General features: G+C 35.8%; 1 protein-coding gene across 14 annotated transcripts in view; it reads left to right on the top strand.

Annotated features, from left to right (window-relative positions):
- The window catches only part of KCNMA1 (potassium calcium-activated channel subfamily M alpha 1), a 427,658-nt gene that overhangs the window by 195,030 nt on the left and 215,152 nt on the right, over positions 1-17,476 (top strand). For all 14 annotated transcript variants that reach the window (XM_066191493.1, XM_066191492.1, XM_066191496.1 and 11 more), the window contains one exon: positions 2,212-2,273. In XM_066191493.1, coding sequence (XP_066047590.1) covers positions 2,212-2,273 — 62 coding nt within the window. The remainder of the gene's footprint in view (positions 1-2,211; positions 2,274-17,476) is intronic.

Raw genomic sequence — 17,476 nt, 5'->3', positions numbered from 1 at the left:
TGATTTAAAATCAGGTGTATATATTACACAAGGATAATGTTGTAGTCTTGCACACATACATATCTCACTGTTTGGCATGGCATGGGAATCTGGAGCTGGTTGCAGAATATGGATATTTGCATTTTAGTGGCAGTTACATGAATTGTCACACAACACTTAAAAGCCTTAAGTGTTTTGGAAGGTCTCACCCAGAATCTCTATAACATTTAGCAGCACAGTGATGATTAATAAAGGATTGGATATAACTGAAATGTAAGGCTGATACAATGTTGTGCTGGGTTTGCTCTACAACACTTCTCTGGGTAGGAGGCAATGATTGAATGTTGTAACTTGACTTACTATGTGAAAACAAAAACAAAAGTCCTTTAAGTTTTACAATGTCCTTGTCTACTTTGTGAAACTGGATGGAATCCTAAATGGATTTATTTCAAATTTAATTTTCAGCATTAAATGGTTATTTCAGCATTCTGCAGCTAAAAAACTCCTGCTGTGGGGTGAATCTCTTCTGTAGTTTGGCTTTGTTGGGGTTGTTTCTTTCTTCTTCTTCTCTCTCCTTTTTTTTTTTTTTTTTTTAATATTTTTTTCTTTTTTGTTATTTGTAGGTTGTTTGCTTTGTGTTTTTATTGTTTGGGGTTTTTTTGTTTGTTTGTTTGTTTTTCTCTTTAAGAGACGCCTATACTTAATAGTGGTTTTGAGGGTGCTGTTAATATAGAAATGATTCCATGGAATGCAGGGGTAAACATTGCCACTAATGCTTGACTTTAAGTTATTTAAAAGTGAATGGCAGCATTTAAAACCAGTTTGGGAAAAGTCAAATTTTTTGCCAAAATTGTAAGCTCTATGTTCTCAGAACATTCAGCACTTCTTAAAATTCTGTTTGTACAAAAATGAAGACTTTCTTTGAAATGGATTGATAATAAATAATGCAGCAGATTAGATTCAGATTGAAACTGTGATTGTTTGTAGCTTGGAATATTCCAACAGGTAGGGCAGAGTGTGCATAATAATATGATTCCCACTATCTTAATTCAGAGAAAAATGGGCCTTGGGATCACTGCTTATCATAATTTGGGGTATACAGTCAGATAAAAATCCACAAGTTCTATTCACCACTATAATTTTCTATGATGGTGAGACTCCTACCAGTTGAAATGAATTTAATAGCTTATTTCACCTTGCAACACCTGTACACAATGAAAGAAGATTTAAACTCTGGATGTTAACATTTTATTAGACTTAGGTAGTAAAAGTGTTATTTCAATGAATTTCATGCTTTGGTTCTTGAATTTGACAGAGAGGTCTCACTGGTTCTAGTGATAGTACATCTGATAAAACAGCAGATACCTGTACTCAGGCAAAATACCTTTTTTCAGACATTCACAAAGTAAAAAATGTTGTGGTCAGCAAGATACAAAAGTAAGGAAAAATAATTTAAGCTTTCAGTTGAACAGTTATTTTAACAAGTAGTAGTAACTATGCAGTATTAATACATTAATGAGTTTGTTTTATTGGAAGGTATGTACATGTTTGATATTGGCCATACAGAGCTTCAGAGTTTGGTTTTGTAATAATTATTATATCTTTCTTCAGATACTGCCTTTACAGCATTGAGTGATAGCTGAGAGCAGAGAAACATCTGTTTTGTTTCCGAAAGTCTACTTAGAATGAAAAGGTTGTGTGTACCCTCCTTGTAGTGTGCTCCTTAGTCAGGTTTGTTCATAATACAGCAACTTCAGAAAGAGGTCTGAAGCCTGTGTTGAATCAAGATATTTTTATTCCAGTGCTTATCCGTAGCTTTAACAGTTAAGACTGTCAACAAAAGGCCTAACTGTCATGATGTGCTGCATCAAGTATTGCTTTAAACTGCTTGAAAGTTCAGAGAAGAATGCTGTCCTAGAGTTTTTCTGTGGGTTTCACAGCCATGTATATAAATGGAAGTTCAGTCTAATCTGTTGTCACTCATGGTTCATGCACCAACGAGCAATCCTGAAGGACAGGTCTGGTAAAGCCAGATTCTCTCTTTTTCAATGCAAGAAAGCATTCTATGACAATATATAATGTTTGATGTTCAAGTAGGAGTAGTTCTCTAAAGAAAACTAGTGCTGAAATTAAACTAGCTTTTGATTTATTTTTGTTGTCTTTTTTTTGTATGTAAAAGAATAAATGGTTAATGTTGTTTAATAATTTCTTTTCTTTTCTTTTCTTTTGTAGGTTGTCTTAGTCTTCGCTCTTAGTATTGGTGCTCTTGTAATATACTTCATAGATTCATCAAAGTGAGTATTTGAGTACATCTTCCTTTCTCTCCTTTCCTGCAGCAATTATACATCTCTAAATTTCTCCATTCATCTACTTCAAATCAGTGCTTGGTCGCATCGCCTGAGTGCAAAGAACTTTATAATAGCACAGGTTCTACAAAAATAACTCAAGAATGGGAAAAAAAATTGCATAAACCAAATTGAACACAGTCACATTTGATCTGTAGAATGGAGAGGGGAACTACTTTTGTGTATTGAGATTATACATACTATTGCAAAATTACAGTTTTTATATTCATTATGCATGTGTAAAATCGTTCAAAATCAAGACTAGGATAAAAATACAGGCTAAAAATATTTGTCAGAAAATTGCAGTTTGGAGGAGGAAAAAAGCATCCTGGGAGACTGATAAAAACACTTCTGAAAACCTCTGCATGAATTAGACATTGTATCTTGCATCTCTGTATTTCCAACTTCTGAGTGTGTTAGGTTTCTACCAAGATAAGGTGAAACTACTATGTGTCTGCAAACCATCTCAGTATTTTTTAAGTTTACACTGATGTTATCCTACAGTGTTGTTTTGGTCAGGCAATAGAAAGTTTCACTGGGTTCTGTGGTGGTTTGATACAAACAAGGGTAACTCAGACTGTATTCTGATATTGCTTACACTCCACCCTTGTGTTCACATCCAGCTGGACACTGTCAGTGTTGTAACAGGCAGACTGGTAGCCTAACACAGAAGAAACAAATAAAAAGGGACTTAAAAAAATATTCCTTCTTGAATACAGTTCTTTTGGGAGAGTGGTATTCTGAAGAATCAATAGCAATTTAAAGTTCTGTGATGACATGCTTACTGTTTTTCTCTGAACTAGTTTAAGGCGTTTCATTACTGCAACAGTTAAGACTGTACGCCGAAGTCAGTCCATGTAAGCCTGCCTACTGTGTGTAATGGTAGCAGTTATGTTCTAAAACAGTCATTCTGTGACTCAGAAAATCAAACATTCCACTGCTGACATCTGTACATCCTGATATTTAGGAACGTGGTGGCACCAGCAAAAGACATTCTTGGATATGTGGATGCCAGCCAGCTCTGTATTGTGCGAGTTTGAAAATGTAGATGTGTCAATTATAATGCAAATAACTAAGGTAGAGTTATTTTTTGTGAAGAAGGAGCCAAGTGATGGGAAAACTCAAGTTCTGTCTTGAGCACCCTTGAAGGGAGGACAATTGGTTTTCCTTCTTAACATTGCAGTGAGTGTTTCTGTTAATTTTAGCAATTTTTCCTTAATACATCACCACTGAAGTATGTAAGGTGGTCCCTTTCTGAAGACCTTTGCAAAACTTTTAAAGCGCAATGGCAAAGCTTCTGGATGCCTGATATTTCCAGGTTGAAAGTGTGGAATAGATTAAAACCTGTTTCTACTTATGTTTCAATTTCAGATCAACTACAGCTATGTGTTGGGGTAATTGCTTTTTGTGAAACTAATGGAATACATAGTGAATTTTAGGCACTGCATTCTTGAGTATTTGATTGTTTTCCTCAAGGAGAGGAAAGCTGACAACATGGGATAGTCTCAGGGACATTTGAGCTGTCTTTAGGCCACCTAATCTGTGTACTGCTACCAGCATATTAATTGCTTGATCAACAAGTGTTTTAACTGGGCATTTCTCTTGGTTTTCAGTCCACGTTTAACTTGTGTTGCAGTCTAAATTCAGAAACCTGCAGTTAGCATACTGTACTTGCACACTTTTTCCTCAGTTTCTCCTCCTTTTTCCCCCTCTTACCCTTATTTAGTTCTACACACACATCTTGGTATTTTTAGTGGGTTTTTTGTTGGTTTTTCTTTTTTTCTTTTTTTTCTTTTTTTTTTTTTTTGTTTGTTTGTTTTTTTTGTTTTTTTTTTTTTTTTTTTTGTTAAATGCTTAGGAGATTAATTCATGCTAGAAACACCCCATATATATCCCTAAAGGGGAAAATTCTGCTTTATTTTATTCTGTTGACCTGACACCCATTTCAGTAATGCAGAATCAAATACAGTGTTACATCAGTCTATTTAAGATCCACAAGTGCATGTTTGGAAAAAGTCATTCCTTTGAGAATTTGGTTAAACATGAAATAATGAAGGGAGGGTGAGAGGAATGCTTGTGATATCCTCAACAAAGCAGCTGGAACAATAGAGACTACAGCTTGCCAGGATCAGTGGAGACAAATAGGTTCTAATGCTCCCACCAGAGAGGTGGTGACGTGCACCTGGGTGTGCTTTCCCTTAAAGATGCATTCCAGAACTGGCGTGTTCTGTCTGGCCATGGACTCTCACCTGTTACTGCCTCCTGTGTGCAGGGTTAGAAAAATTGTATCTTCAATCCAAAACTGAGGAGTGCTGGTGTGAGCAGTTGTCTCATAGATCTTGCCAGTGATCTATTCATCCAAGACCCTTAATCTATCTATAGATTTATAGATGCAATGATGGTATGTCCACAGTGGAATCCTGCATGACTTCATACCAGAGGGGCATCAAGAAAGATGGGATAAACAACACTCTTTCATTAGATACTGAAGGGAAGAGTAAAAAGACCATAGAGTTTTTTCAAGCAAGCATGTGTCATGATTAATTGTAGTATGAAGGCTGAATTGAAGTATGAAGGTTGTCACAGCTGTGAAAGGAAGGTAAACTAAGATCATTTTTATGTTACCCAGTTCATCAGTCTGACAGACACTCTGCCAGAGTAGTACCAGATGAGATGACACATCCAGTGCAATCCTCTTTGGAGAGTTCTGAGCTGAGGAAATGGTGCAGCTTCAGCATCCTCCATACTAGTTAGTCCTACATCTCAGCAGAGCCAATTAAGTAACTTTGTGTTGCTGTAAAATAATTCTGTACTGATTCTGTTTCTGGTACAAACTTGGAATTCTGAACCATACTTCATCACAAAAAATGGGCACAATTATGTTCATATACATCTCCTTTGTGCTTTTCACAAATGTGTCTATTTTTAGTCGAATGTGACTTTCCTTAAAGCTTTGTATGTTTCTAAAACTATCAGAAAATACCCTACATACGTTCCACATCTCCATACCCCTTTCATCAGTGCTCTGACAGGGAAGAGAGCACAAATCAGTACTTTTAGCCACCACAAACTATTAATCAAATAATTGTAAAGGAAGATGGAAACATCTCTAAATGTTAAGACACCTTGTCATGGTTGCAACTTAATTGTTGATATTCTGACGACTGCATCATTATTCTTTTGTCCAACTTCTATTATATATATATAAAGTATCCACAAATATATCTGACAGCATAAAAGTTCACTCTTAAAGACACATATTAATTCTATTTTTGTGTTTCATTCTGTATGTGGATGACTATTCTAAAGGATTACGATTCTCTCCAGGAAAACAGTTTTCTTGTGCTTCTTCTGTCTCCTGTGGTGCCATTGAGTTCATTTTTTGGTCTTGTCTTTGTTATTTATATAGGGTGAAGCTACTCTTTCTCACCTATGCTAACAGTAAGACTTTATGATTCCGACCTGGGTGATTTTGTCTACTTGTTTAGTAGCAATTTAGCTGGAAACATGTCAGAAATACTATACTAGAACTTGCTTAGCAAAACAATGCAACATCCAAAGTCCGATTTCTTGTTTTGGAGGATTCATGCAGCTTTCTTGCCATTGCATGGGAATAAATTAGGAAGGAAGGATGCATTGGAAATCTATATATTCTGTTTGAGAAGTTTCCTATGTGACAGCACAAGGAGAAAAATGTCATTAGCAAGTTCTCTTGGAAAGCTTCACTAGAAAAAAAAAATCCCTAAAAGCAGCCATTTAAGTCTTTATGAATTATCTTTTATTATGGGAATATTTGAGGATAAGTTGTTGATAGTGTGCTGTGTTTGGCTTTCCTGCTTGCTTGCTAATGCTTCTGTGTTTTGTCTTCTGAAAGACATTTGATTTTGCTCAGTGAAATGTTCTACAAAAATACTGCCAGCCCGGTGAGTGTGATTTATTTAAATTTATTACAGATACAGTGTCACTGCCCAGGAGAATTCACGTATTTTTTTATTTGTATGGGCTGTGTTACCCCTTTTACAGACATGTATGTGGTATGAAGTTTATCGGAATAGTTCAGTAAGTCTCTGTAAACATAAACACTCAAGGTTTTAGATAACAATCTCATTTTCATTACAAATCATTAAGCTTTTCCATATTAACTGGAATAATCTGCAGAACATTTTGATGACTCTTTCTCAGTTTCATGGCCCTTCAAGGAAACAGCAATTTTAATTTCATTTGTAAATCAACAATGCTACATCTGAATTTTGAGTGGATCTCTTTGGTCTGATGTGTAAAATAAAATGAAGATGAGTCTAACAGGATCAGAAATCAGTTCATAGAAAAAGTTCAGTTTGAGCTTTGATTTAATTGTAGTTTTCAGTTTACAGTTTGGTTTTCTGAATGTATTATTTCTTTTCAATTTGCAAGATATAAAAAAAGATTGATTTTTTTTTCCTCAAGTAACCAGTTTTAGGGCTATGCTGTATTATTTTGCTGAGGATATCCTGTGCAGTTCATGGTTCTGTACTCTGAAGGATGTATTTACCAGTATTTTGAGTTTGTACAGATTTTACATAGCCTTTCAGTCTTCATATTTGAGGAGTTAAGTAAGCAGGACTTAAATTGTACTAAACTTTGTTTCAAGCTGTCCTGCTTGTAGTGAAATCTACTCATGCAAAAATATTTTAATTATGTTTATAAAGTTCTCCTTTGTCTTAGTACACTCACTAACCCACACTAAGTGGCTATGGGAGCATTCCTTCATGCTGAGTAGACAGTAGAGTTGGTGTATATATACTGATTTTTATGATGCATGACTAAGAGATGTAGAAATTGACTTAAAATTCTGGGATCTGGTTTAAGGAAATTCTGTTAGATTATTCTTGCCATTGCTGAAATGGCTAAAATTACATACCAAATGTATGGCTAAAATATTCTTTAAACTGATATGACATTAAATAAGATTTTTGGTCGTAAGTATTTTAATTTTATCTTTATTGTGCTTGTAGTTGGTACTGAGTGTACACCATTATTGCCTTAATTGAAAAGTGATTTCCCAAAGAAAGCCTTATTTTTGACGATGAACTGTAATTTTCTTCATTGCTCTACAAATTTTCCTGGGAAAGTGTCCACAGCTAAGATTCATTGCTTTCATTAGCATGCTACAGTTGAAGCCAGGTGGGTGTGCAGCTCAATGCATGGCCTCTACAGGCAACTGAATACCAGAATGATTGAAGGTCTTTGTTAGGCACAGATGGTGTTAATTATGAGTCAAATCCAGAAACAGCAGTGATATGATTATTATAAGGCAAAAACCAAAAGAAACAGGCCACAGTGGAGGGGAAAAAAACACCTGGTAATGTTTGTCCATGTGTTACTGTGCACTTGGCTCTCTAGAGCAAAGGGATTAGGTGTGATTATATGTCTCCTGGTTTTTGTTGTTAGACATTGTCCCTTAACCACCAATCATTATAGATGTTACCTTGAATTATTAAAAAATCTGGATGTTGTGAGGCATACTGAAAAATTAGATGCATGATTTATCCATCTCTTAGCTCAGTGTTTGCATTCATTCTCTGACATGTTCAGAGAAGTTGAGTTTGGCAAATTATAGGCAGATAAAATTTGTAAAACACTACCTGAAGAACTCCTCCAATCTATTTAGGAGATTATAAAAATGAATAAAGGGAAGTTCTTTGTATGTGTTTATCATGTTAATGAAATAACATTGGATTACACTGATTTTCACTAGTGGTACAGAATCTCTGGTTAAGCAATATGGAAATATTCTGAGCTCTCTAGACAAACCACTGTAATGAAGCTTTTGTTAATCAGTGCCAATAGTTTGTATTTGCTAAATAATGAAAATGAATTGTTGCAAATGAATTAAATGAGAAACACTAGGAATGAGTTTCAGATAAAATGGCAAAAAAAAAAAGTAGATTTCCTTCCATAATAATTGACAAATCAAGCTCTGGGGAAATTTTTGGGTACTGTTTTTATCCCTTGGTGTTCTACAGAAATTTTTAGTGATTGTGATGCACAACCTTGATGATGCAGTGGATTCCAATGGGATTACTTTTCTGAAGTGCTAGGCCTTGTAAAAGATCTCAGTAACTGTCATTTCCTCTTGGGTGTCACTGGGTATGACTGAGTAGAGTTTGGCTCTGTTCTTGGTACCTGAAAGAGGCTCCATCAGGTATTTATAGATGTTGATAAGATTCTTTGAGCCTTTGTCAGACAAAAGAGCCCTCCTCATATGACAGGACTCCAGTCCCTTAACACCTTTGTGCCTTTCACTGGTCTCACTCCCCTGTGTCCATGTCTCCACGTGGGAAACACATGGCCTGAAGCAGCCTGGAAAATGCTGCTGACCTTTTTTCTGCAGGGGCCCATGGGTGGCTCACAGTGAACTTCTAGACTGGGGTCATTTTCTGCAAAGCTGCTTCCCAGCTGCAGCCAGTTGCATGCTATGCAAAGAAATCACTGAAGTTCAGGTTTGTATAATCTTACTATTCCAAAAATAACTCAGTAATCTGAAATAGCAAAAGTTGGTATGTGCAGTGATATTTACTGACTTTATTTGTATGAAAATGTTGCTACATAGGCCTTTAAGTAAATATCTGTCACTTAAATTAATGTGTTTATCCTGAACATAACAGACTTAAGAGTTTGATCATTAAATAGCTAAGTCCTCACTTTTTCATGAGCGAATTCTTATGTGGTTTAAATTCTTGTCATCTCTTAGACAACTGAGAGTACTGGAATCAGATCGTTCTTTCTAAGTGTTAGGTGGACTGTTCTATATGGTTTTTTTTAAACATTTGGCCATTATTTTTTTTCCTTTTCCAGTCAATTGACAGGACTCTGGTTTCAGCATAGGCAAAAATCTGTATCACTGGCACATTTTTAAGACAGTGCATTTTAGGGAGAGTAAGACATGCTGCTCTCTCAAGTTTCTCTCTTTGAAGGATGAATGGAGGAAATTAATTGGAAATGGAGCTCTGACTTAGGTGTTGTAAATTTGAATAGCTTGTTAGCTATATTTACATTACAAGGCTTTTTGAAAGAAGCAGGATTTTACACTGAAGTATCACTCCCTGTGATGTAGGGAGGGCAGTTATGGCACTGTTCTGGTAGGTAAATGGAATGGTACTCAAAGGCCATTCTCTATGGTGCTTGGAGAAATTATAAATTCTATATAATTTATGATTTGTAGATTTAGTTTGGAACTTAAGGAAAGTTTGGTTGCTGTGATAGTAGTGAAATATTGGAAAAGAGAATCATAGCATGATTGTGAGATTTCCTGCATCACTGGTATGTGGCTTGTACAAGTTATACTTGCTGATATTTCGGTTAGTAGCATGTTGGAATATCTGATTATTATGTCTTCTGCAGTGTAAAGCTGACTATGTGGCCTGGGGGACTCAAAGGAAATAAAGACCACATTGTTGCTCTGTAGATCTAAGCCCACATGAGTGACAACGGGGTTTATACAATTTCAGTCTTACAGGAATATTTTTTTGCCTAAAAATGCCATTTGGTAAAAATGAGCATATAACACCTTCATCTTCTGTAACACAGTTTCTTATTGATTATTATTATAAATTCAGAGATCTTGGAAGACTGAAATGGATCCAAACCGCGGGAAGATGTGTGATCCTGGCTTAGGGCAAACTGTTTTCATAACATGTTTTTTTGCAGTTCAAAGCCATGATTACTTAGATAAGACTTTGGTCATTTTGTGTGGCTGATGTCTGAGTGTTTTGTTGTCTTTTTTTTTTTCTTTTTTTTTTTTTAATCTGGAGGCTGTGTTTAGACATACAGTAATGTTTCTGAGAATTTGATGTTAGATGCTAGCATTTTATTTCTTGTCTGAAAATGAAGAACAAATCCAACAAATATTTAGTACCATGAAGAAGAAAATTCTTTTTCCCCCTACTGTGTTGCAAGTCTGTTCTGACACCTTATGACAAGTGGCATTTATGGCAATTGAGTTTACTGCTTGTTTTGGAGCTGTTTGCAAGAAATAAATTTAAACGTGTATGTTTGGACATTGGTGTTATAATATGCTTTCAAGTCAAATTCTTCTCTCTCTGCAGAGGGTGGTTTGGTTTTGTATGCTTCATGTGGGATACCTGAATTCCTTCAAGTGGTGGGGGCAAGGCAGTGGCTTGACAAAGGCTGTAGCAGATTGTTGCCTCACCTAAGTGCCCTTTGTTAATGGGCATTTGAATGATACTGGTATTCAACCCTCCTATGTGCCCAAGTGCATCTTTCTTTTCCAACGAATTGTTTCTGCTTTTGTGTACTGAGAAATATCAGATTAAACATCAGGCTGGAAAAGAACTGCAAACTGACAGCTGCTTCTGGTTGATTCCTGGCAGTCTTCATTGGTTTCTAGTTCTGTTTTGGGAAGATTATTCCAATAGCTTCTGTCGGGTGGGATCTCAAAGTTCGATTTGCGCAAGAGTAAGGTCGTTCGTTCACCTGAAGCCAGATGCCAGGCGTACTCAGGCATGTTTAGAAAGCCATACTTCTAAATGATGTTTTAAGTTCAGGAGTTTATCCTCTGCTGCCCTGCTTGCATAAATCTTGCATTAGTTTTGCTAGCATATGCAATTCATATCTTTGCATGAACTCAGGTTTCTGAGTCCAATGAAATCAGAGTGTTAAAAGTTGTCTCTGTTATCTAAAAAACCCCAGAACCAATGTCCTTTTTAAAATTCTATCCATGACTATGGATAAAAAACAATTGTAATAGAACATCTTAGTTTCTCATTCCTGTGGTTTGCTAGTCTTTTAAATTTATATTAATTTTTAAAATTATATTTGTGTTGCAGCACTATATGTTATGTAGCATCTGAAGCAGAAGCTTACTTGCTGGCATGAATTACAATTTACTAATTATTGTTGTCTCTGAATAATAATTTACTCTCTGTAGAGCATCAATAAAATAAGCTTATTGGCACCGTTATGCTTACATACACATTCTTTGGATAATGACTTTGATCTGACTTAAGAAATACGGATAAAAATTATTTAGATTAGCATTTTTTTGCTTAGATTTAAAAGCTTAGGTTCTGGTAACTTTCACGGGAAACAAGTTCTCAGGAAACCTGCCCCCTGTGTTGGTTTTCACCACCTACACAATAATTTGAAGGTCAGTTTGTGTAATGAAACTATATAGATCACATTTATGGCCTGCTCAGTTTCAGTTCTCTGTTTTCATAAACTCATACCGTGTTGCTTGATCTATTTCCAGTATTGCTACAGGAACATATTCTTAAATTACAATTCAAATTCTTTCAAAAACCCTACCATTGTGTAATTGGTTAGAAGCTTTCCTTATTTTTTTTTCCTCTTTCCAAGTAAATGTCTGCATTTTTTGTTTCATCCAAAAGCATCTCATGATGCATCTGCAAATATTTTGTGCCATGCTTTCTTTCCCTGTAGACAGATTAGTTGTGCACAGTGAGCTAGAAACATTCTTCCTTAGCACTGGACAAATTCCCAAATCTATATAATATAAGAGAGGAGATAACTCAGCCGAGGTTTTAAAAATACCAGACCATATAGCTGTTATCAAAACATGGCTTGCATAGAAGATTGCTTTTCTGAGTGGAGTTGAACATATAATCAGCATTACCCCTCTGCTTTTTAAGCTACAGATGCAAATAAAGATGTGACCTCTTTTGCTTTTTTTTCCTTCCTTTTCTCCTGACAGCTTGACAAATTGTAGCTTTTGGGACACCCCAGTAGTTGATGAGTCATTTCTGCTTAAAAATAGAATTCCTTGCAGCAAGGACACCCATTCCACTTTTGACGCATGTGTCATTTCTGACAGAGTCACAGGGCCAACTGTGCCATGTTAATTAAGCAACCAGGAGGAAAAGAGCTCTCTCTCTTCAGTAAATACCAGAGCTGGAATCCAACAATACGGAAAAATAGAAAAGGGAAATCCCATATGCATGAACATGAATATCTGTAGGCTTTCTTACCTTCCTTGTATTTTGTGAGCATTTTGAGTCTCTTATAGATCCCTGCTGCAATGTAACAAATATCACTATCCCACCTTTCTTCAGTGCCAACCCCCGTCCTTTTTCTTTCTTTTTTTTTTTTTTTCAATCCTTGGAGACCCAACAGAACACCAGCTTCACAAAGGGAATTGTGAGGTCTAATTACTGTGCACACAAGAAAATTTGTAATGGAGCATTACAGTATTGCTATTCTTTTATTAGTGAGGCACAGAAATGGTGCTGCATGAAAACAGAGATAAGCAATCAGCTGTGTTCAGCACCAGGTACATGTGATAGAGTACCCTATACAAACCTCAATAGGAGAAAGTATTAAATACAAATGTGATTAATATTAAAATGGCAATTGTGGCATTGTAGTAGATCTTGCTCACTTTAACATTCATAAAGTTTTTATTACTCTTATCAAATCTAGTGCAATTACAGGGAGTGGAGCAGACTGTTCTTTAGCAAGATTTTTAGCTCATGGCGTATTTATTCATCTGGTACTGATGGCAATTATTTGGCCTCAAAACTGGGGGCCAGCCCCTTTAGTGGAACAGTTTTACGGTGCATGAAGCCATATTGCTGCAAGGTTTTTCCTAGAGATTTGCAGATTTGTTTTTCTTACAGATTTTGTATTTGATAAGCATTAGAAATAGTGACTTTTATGCAGGCTGGTTTCTTTGCAATATCCATAAAGTAATCAATTCTTCCAGTTCAGGAAATGGTATGAGTTTCTGGAGACTATGATACCTCTAAGATTCTTTAAGAAGTGTAAGTCTGATGCTAATAGCCCTAAAAGATACACAGCGTCAGCCATATGTGTTCTTGTTTCCATTTTGGTTCTAATATTTTCTCACAACAAAGTAATCTTCTGTTTTCATGTAATTATTTAAATTTTTCATAATTATACTTCATCTCTGCTGGAAAAGATTATTTTTCAGCCTAGGTGCCTCAGTTTCTATCCATTCCAGTGAAAAATGGAATTATAAGAATAACATTATATGGATTATATGAAGTATCTTTTGATATTATTTATATTTATACTGGTAAATGGTATTAATTCTTAGTAAAAGGCGACTTAATGTATCTGAACTCAGATAACTGATGGCTAGTTTGCTGTTCAGAGTCTTATTAGTCACAACACTCATGGGTGTCTTAGAATAAAAGCAAAAAAAGAAAAGACTGAAAGTAGTTTCAGAATTATCTTGGTTTGCCTTAATTAAAATTAAATTGCAACAGGGTACCAGAGATGTTCTTTGAACTGTGAATGCTAAATGAAGGGAGCATCGGTTTAAATAGATTCTATTGTTTATTGATTTTGGAAATTTTAAAAAGATGAAATAAAGCAAAAAATTAAACCCCTTCTGAACTACTATTGGTGATTACTTATCTATTATAAAACTAGGATGAATTTCACATTTTTAGTTCTTAGATGCATATAAAAACATTATGATAACTTAGGTTAAGGATTTCTTAAATAGTTTATTTTTTAAATTCCTGTGGTTGTAGACTGGGGCAAAGGGTAAATGAGATTGGGAAATACCACTGCTTCTGGAATTTAAGCCAAAGGGCCTATTCCGGTCATTCTGTTAAATTTTTTAATATAACAGTTTATGCATATTTTGCTTTAAACAGATATTTTCTGATCAGGTACTTGGACTTCATTTTAAAAATGTGATGTGATAAAAGGTTTTTCATTTGTCTGGAGAACTGCTTGCAGTGGTAAAGTACCTTGCTTTTAGAGACATGTCTTGGCTTTCAATCTAAATCTTTGTTTTTATCTTCCATTTACCTCTTTTTTTTTCTGTTAGTGATCTTTTAACTAATGTTTTCTTATGTCTAGACATGTTAAAATCACATTTTAATGCCCCCTTCTTTGGATGGTTATTGAACAAGCTCATTTTCAGTTGTTTTTTTTAAACAATATGAGGTTTTAGACCAAACCTTTGTAGCAGCTCATGGGTTTTTTGTTTGTTTGGGTGTTTTGTTTGGGTTTTTTTCTCTGAACTCTTTGGTAATTTTATTTTATATGTGATATTTCAGTTCAAGTATTTTGCAGTCCATATTGGGTACTACTGGACTTTAAATTTTCAGTGATTTTTGAGCTCTTCATTTCAACAAATACTTGCATTTTCTCATTCTCCTCTGGCTATTTATGAAAAGCATGATAACTATTTATGAAAGGCAAAATTAACGTAGTGCTGTTTTTCCTGCTGCCCATTTAGTCAATACAAAACTAATATCATGCTATTAGTCATGAAGAAAACTTTTCCTTCAGTTAGCATTGCAGAAGCTATGTGTTATTTGAACTGATGCCCAGGATTTAATTTCTTTCCAACTGGTGAAACCTGTCTTCAGTGATAGCTGTATTCCTGCTCACATATTACATGTGCGGGTTAGCATATATTGCATAATACTGTGTTTTTGTGTCTGGATAGAAACAACCATTCCGAGAATGGGTTCTTAAAACTTGAATAGATCTGAATAATCTGTGCACACAGATCAGCACAGTACTTTGCTGTAGTGCCTCATACGTTCTCTTTGTTCTCCCAGTTTGTCTCCCAGCTCCTGTGATGTACAGAATATTAAGAAAAAAAGTCTTTGATGAATAGAATGAAAAAATGTGTTTCTGTTTCTTCTGGACGTTTTCACAGCAGTAGCATTAGTTTGTTACTGCTTGTAAAAGCCTGTAAATAGAGAGGATAAAAGGATAAAATAAATCCAAGTTTTGGAGCTGAAGTCTGTTGCAGAAATTCATATGACATATTTTTTTCTAAATAATTACATTTTCTAGTCTATTTTGAGAAATACTCATTTCATCTGTATTTTATTAGTGTTTCAGTGCTACCATACCTACCTGAAAACTGTATCACTGCATTAAAAAAATTCTTTAACTTCATTTCAAAGTCTGCTAATCCTACACATCTTTGTTTAAAATATTAAGTTGACAGAAAGCAGATACAAGTATCTCCCTCCTGCTTAAGGCATCCAGTAGTTTAAATGGAATATAGACTCATTGCCATTTATGTCCTGGAAAATATATCCTGTCACTGCTCACAACCCTGTGTCTTAGCAACAATGTTAGAAGAAAAAAAACCCTAACAGCCAAAACCCCACCCCCAAAAGCCAACCCATACAGAAAAAGTTTCCCAAACAATACAGTTTATATTCGCTGATCTGCATCCCAAATTATATTCAGTGATGACTTGTATGACAGGGGAAAACCTTTTCTCTTTTTCTTAGTTTCTGTAATGCAGTGAGAGCTTACAGTGAGTCTATTTTATTTCTATAATTTGGTGTTGCTGGATGAAAACACAAAATGGAAAAAGGCATGCAGTAATTAGGAAATTAATTCATATCAATACAGAAATAATGGTTTGGGGATTTTTTATGTTTAGATTAAAAATGAGAATAACAGCAAAAAAATATAATGGAACATCTTGTTGTGAGTCAGTGAAGCCAAAATTCCCTTCCTCTGGTTACTCAGGCATTCATAAGGCTGGGACTTCCCAAGGAACTGTAGGGAGTTTATTTTATATTCCTCCTCGTGACACTGCATACGTGTCAGGCATTGCTTCCTTTTTTGGGGGGTGGGGGGTTTTGGAACTTTCCGTGGTTTTTGTCATTAAGAAAATGAATTCAAAAGACGTATAAAAGTATTTCAGATCTTGCTGTGATTGCTATGCAGTAACACAGCACCATCGGGCATTAGTTACTGTCACGTGAAATGCTGCATTACAAAGAATAATCACAGAATCTCAGACTATGCTGAGTTGGAAAGGACGCAGAAAGACCGAGTCCAATTTCTGGCCTTCCACAGACTCCTCATCCTCAAAAGTCACACCACATGCCTGAGAGCATTGTCCAAACACTGCTTGACCTCGGTCAGGCTGCTGCTGTGACTACTGCCCTGGGGAGCTGTTCCAGTGCCCAAACAACCTCTGAGTGAAGAACCTTTGTCTAAAATCCAACCTAAACCTCCCTGACTCAGCTTCAGGCCATTCCCTTGGGCCCTGTCACTGTCACCACAGAGCAGAGTGTCTGCCCCTCCTCTTCCCCTCCTGAGGAAGTTGTAAGTACAGTGAGGTCTCCCCTCAGTCTCCTCTTGTCCATGCTGGACAGACCAAGGGACCTCAGCTGCTCCTCACATGGCTTCACCTCAAGCCCTTCACCATCTTTTTTACCCTCCTTTGGACTCTATAGATTAATACCTTTCTTATATTGCGGTATATGATATTGTAGGAAGTGGGACAGAAAAAAGGTTTTTCTGATCTCTTGAAGAGTGGCTTGAGAGAAATGTCTGTGACAAACATATATTTCCTCTAAAACTAAATGTTTATTCGTTCTGCCAGATGTTGCAATGTCTCTCCCATCTTCCCCTTTTTTAATCAATTGGTTTCACTTTGCATTTCTTTGTCAAAAATACTGATTTGAACGTGATTTTGATGGGATTTGTTTTTTCCTTCTGAGGTTTCATTACTTTTAATCATCCTCTACTTTCTGCCTCATGTAATACTTTAGAATTAGTCACATAAGTCTGTGATCTTGGTTATCAGAAGCTTCTTGGTTTTTGAAAAATAAGTAATGACTACTTTTTTTCTATCAAGTAACATGAGACTTAAGTTTCCCTGGGTCTGGCAATATCAGGTATATGTCACCTGCAAAATGAATGAAGTAAAATCAAAATTAAAGTAATTAATCTACAACAGCTTGAATTTCTGTGAAGGTATAATTTATGTGAGGCACATTGTTAAGAAGAGTGAATAAGAACCTTGTCTTACCTATCCCAAATATCCCTATCACTTATGTATTTACTTACAGTTTGTAGTGTCTTCTGTAGCCACTGGCTCATACATCAGTGTGTGCAAAAGATGCCATTTACTGAAGGTGAGCTTCCCAGGACAGTGGACAAGTTAGGGCAACTCAGTGTCCTGAGTGGGTGCCAGAACAACAGCTCTTCTTCAATTAGCCACTCAACAACATTTGGTTAGATCCTTATTCTAGGAAATATTTTCTCTGTCATTGTAATTCTAAACTCTGGCAAAATTGTGACTACAGCAAGCAAAGTATTTTGAAGACATCTGAATTCTGACTTTGCTCCATGTCTTCTTGGAGTACCATAAATCTAAACAGATCTGCACTATG

Source organism: Chamaea fasciata, unplaced genomic scaffold (genome assembly GCF_029207755.1).
Source record: "Chamaea fasciata isolate MVZ Bird 193981 ecotype frontalis unplaced genomic scaffold, bChaFas1.0.hap1 SCAF_9, whole genome shotgun sequence".
Classification (NCBI taxonomy): domain Eukaryota; kingdom Metazoa; phylum Chordata; class Aves; order Passeriformes; family Sylviidae; genus Chamaea; species Chamaea fasciata.
This window is presented reverse-complemented; position numbering and strand designations above follow the sequence as displayed.